General features: G+C 41.4%; 1 protein-coding gene across 1 annotated transcript; it reads left to right on the top strand.

Moving 5' to 3' along the window:
• Positions 1–2,382: 2,382 nt before the first annotated feature.
• On the top strand, positions 2,383–3,022 carry LOC113381076 (vegetative cell wall protein gp1-like; the record flags this gene model as incomplete). The annotated part of the gene is made up of 1 exon (XM_026620064.1): positions 2,383–3,022. A coding segment is annotated over exon 1 (640 nt), but the record flags the coding sequence as incomplete, so codon positions are not given.
• Positions 3,023–3,624: the final 602 nt, after the last annotated feature.

Raw genomic sequence — 3,624 nt, 5'->3', positions numbered from 1 at the left:
ATACTTTATGCAGATATCTGGACACTGGGCGACGATATAGGGACATGCGACGACTAGGGAATTCTGCACAGTAAGTTTGCCGTGGCCGTGGAGGCGTTCTGTAGCAATAGAACGGATAGCGTAGCGCCGCTTAGACTCCGCCCAAGCGTTCGCAGTGCCGAGGCAGCACACGCCTTCCGGGGACACGGCCGCGTTTGCGCAAAGGTGACACGCACAGCATCCGCGGAGATCGGTGCAAGTGAAACAACTACCCGGAGCGCGGGATCTATCTCGCTCCCCGGAACGCGTATCGCCTCGTTCCCTTTGGATTTTATCGCCTCCGGTTTGCGGATTGCTGAGGCGTAGGCGTTCGCTATGAAGAGAAGCTTTAGCAATGGAATTTTTAAAGAATTATATTTTTTTCAACAAGTTCAGTCGGTAGAATGATGATGAATATTGATCTGTTATCAAATGTAGTGATTGTTGTTCTGCAATCATTTCTGTTTAGATATAAATAAAAACTGCGTGCATTAAGTCAAATTGCTGGAAATCGAAAATTAAAATCCCGTATCGAAAACTAAAATTAAAAAAAAAATTCAATTTTTTTAAACTTTGATTCTCAAAGTTTTGAAGTTTTTGAAAAAAAATGCTGTATTGAAAAATTTGATTTTTTTAATATTTTGTAATATTTTGGGAATTTTTAACCTTGTTCAGAGCAATCGCGCTGCATTACCCGCGTAGAGACAAATAAACATTGCTACAGAACCCATAGAAATGTAAATAAAATTTGTCCTTTTTATTAAAATGCCTATAAAATGTCTGATAATTACATGTGCGTATGTCTAATGATCATTTTTGACCGCCAAATTACATTTTTATTAAACTTTATTATAGGATCTCCGCAACCGCTAGACATGCCTTACCAAAAATTTTATTACTTTTTCATTTCATCAATACAAACAAAATGTTTTCTGAACCATCCAAATCGGACTCTCCGATATCTCAAAAACTGAATTACTATTTTTGGCACTTTTTGCCCCGTATCTTTGAAACGGCTTGACTTGCCTTTGCCAAATACTAATCAGCACGTCTTCCAGTCAATAGGAATCGAATGTTTTTTTAATTATTCAAATCGGTTGATCCGTGTTGACGAAATCGTCCACGAAAATCCAAACAAACATACATCAATCTTTTATTTTGAAATCTTTGAAACGTAAAGATAGCTACATAAAAATTTTCATTTTTGATTTTTTGCGATTACTATAACTTAAGCTACACGACGTTAATAACGTAGAACTTAATTCCAAAAAGCTATAATTAAATTGAGTATGCAACAACTTGTTTTTGCAAAATCGGTTAACGAGCAGATTTAAAATATTTAAATATTTATTTGCACTAAAGTTTCTTCCTAACAATATGTAATTCAAATTCATCAAAAATTGCATTTACTACACAAGTACAATATTTATTGATAAATAAATCTTCACATAAATGATTGTGAAGCAAGTTGTTAATTGTCCAAATCTAAGGAATTTAGCAATAAATCAATAGCAACCAGAAAAATACAGAAGCGATGAAATCCAGAAACCGATAATATGTGTGTCTGTCGCAAACTTCATTTTAATGCGTGTATATTTATTTGAATTATCTCCGGTGACGCGGGACACCAGGGCGAACGAGGACCGGTACCGCGGTAGCTGCTCGACTCGTTCCCGAGCGAGCGAGAGAGGAACGCAGCGCGTACTAACAGAGGCGAGCGCCCAATGAACGTTTGACGAACGGCCCTCGGATTGGCGCAGGGCACCCATACAAGAGACGGTCTCCCGTTGCGTGTGCCGCACACAGTCGCAGCAAATATTTTGTTCGCGGCTTTCTGAATCCGCGCGAGAACAGCCGACGCAAGAAGCCAAGCATCGGGCATCGGGCATCGCTCAGTCGACCGACAGCCGACACTCGATAGAGAGCGGTATCGCGCGCTATATACACGTGGAGTCGTAAACTCGACAGCTTAGTGTGACATACGCAACGGGCCAGCCCGGACGCAGACAGACGAAATTATTCTTAGCATTGACTGCTGTCACAACAGTCCAGGCCGGTTCGCTGCCGATTTGTGATTTATTGTCGTTTTATTTTAAACTGTTTTATGACGATATTTTTGAAAAAATATCATATTTTATTTATTTTTTCGGTTTAATAAAAAGTGTGATCGATTATGAAACGTAATCGTTTCGAGGGCTGACATATGTCAGATAATATTCGAATGTTTTCAATAAGTAAACAGTACTAATAAAACGTTTGTTAAAATATTGTCTTCGGACATGAGTGTCTTTCAGTGATAAGCAACTATTTAAATATATAGTGTGTTGATATATTTATGTACGTTGATCTGGAATAAATAAAATTATGAGTTCTTATCAGTTCGTGAATTCACTTGCGTCTTGCTACGCGGCACAAACCCCTCAGGGTCGTGGCGGCGGGCCAGAACAGCAAGCTCAGCAACAAGCTCAGCAACAGCTAGTGCAACAACAACAGCAGCATGCTTCAGCTGCGGATTATTATAACCCGAATGCGGCGGGAGCTGTTTATCCGCCAGCGTGTTATTCGCCACCTCAGGTCACTGCGGCCTGTCATTATCCTCAGCATCCCTATGCTACTCCGGCACCCGCGGCTCAGGGCCCGCTGCCACCCACTGAGATGGTGGATTACACACAATTGCAGCCGCCAGAGCCGCCGCATGCGAGCTGCAAGTACGCCGATAGCGCGTCGCCCGCTACGGCTGTTGCTTCACCTCAGGATCTGACCACGGCGCGTGGATCGCCGCCTCAACCACAACCGAATAAACAACCCGCATCTGCTGTTCCTTCGCCACCTGGAAAATCGACGCATCCAACGACTGCACCCCCAAACATGGCATCGCCCGCATCCAGCACGTCTAGTGCTTCCAGCGGGGACGCTACTCCGGGTTCTGCTTCCAAATCCGGAAAGAATGGAGCGAATCCTCCGCAGATCTACCCGTGGATGAAACGCGTACATCTCGGTCAAAGTGAGTACTGTAAATGTTTTCTATAATATATGTTCTATCTTAAATGTGCGTGAGTGCGAGCCCCTCGTGAAAACTCTAATAATATAAAAAGCCACCCGTGGCTTGACTGCGGCGAAATCATACAATATTTACAAGTGTTCGATATAGGCGATGTTTTTTCTTGATACAAGAGCGGTTGGAATTCAAATGATCTGTTAGTTTTATTGGTGCATTTATTATTCATCGTAGAGCCGTTATCAAATCCGTGTTCGGTAAAAGGTACGCGACTTGGGTCCATAATATGATGATACAGTGCAAAATGAAATGATAAAAAAGTTCTAAAATCAATGTACCTACTCTAGCTTTCGGATATATATCAGTTTGTTTGTCAAACTGTAAAGTGCCTGAAAAATAAATAATAATGACATACATCATAAATAATTTCTAGCAGCTCACGGACCTTTAATAAAATAAAATATTGTGAAAATCTGAATACTCCACGATGCTTTCTATTATGAACAACGTCGGGTTACCACCGTACGCTGCAATGTTCATATAATTGACTTAATGATCCCAATTACGCGCTGATTCCGACTATTATCCCTGCATAATATATCACAGCT

Source organism: Ctenocephalides felis, unplaced genomic scaffold, assembly GCF_003426905.1.
Source record: "Ctenocephalides felis isolate EL2017-DRISC unplaced genomic scaffold, ASM342690v1 CF-g0.4_SCAFFOLD_02547, whole genome shotgun sequence".
NCBI lineage: Eukaryota > Metazoa > Arthropoda > Insecta > Siphonaptera > Pulicidae > Ctenocephalides > Ctenocephalides felis.
This window is presented reverse-complemented; position numbering and strand designations above follow the sequence as displayed.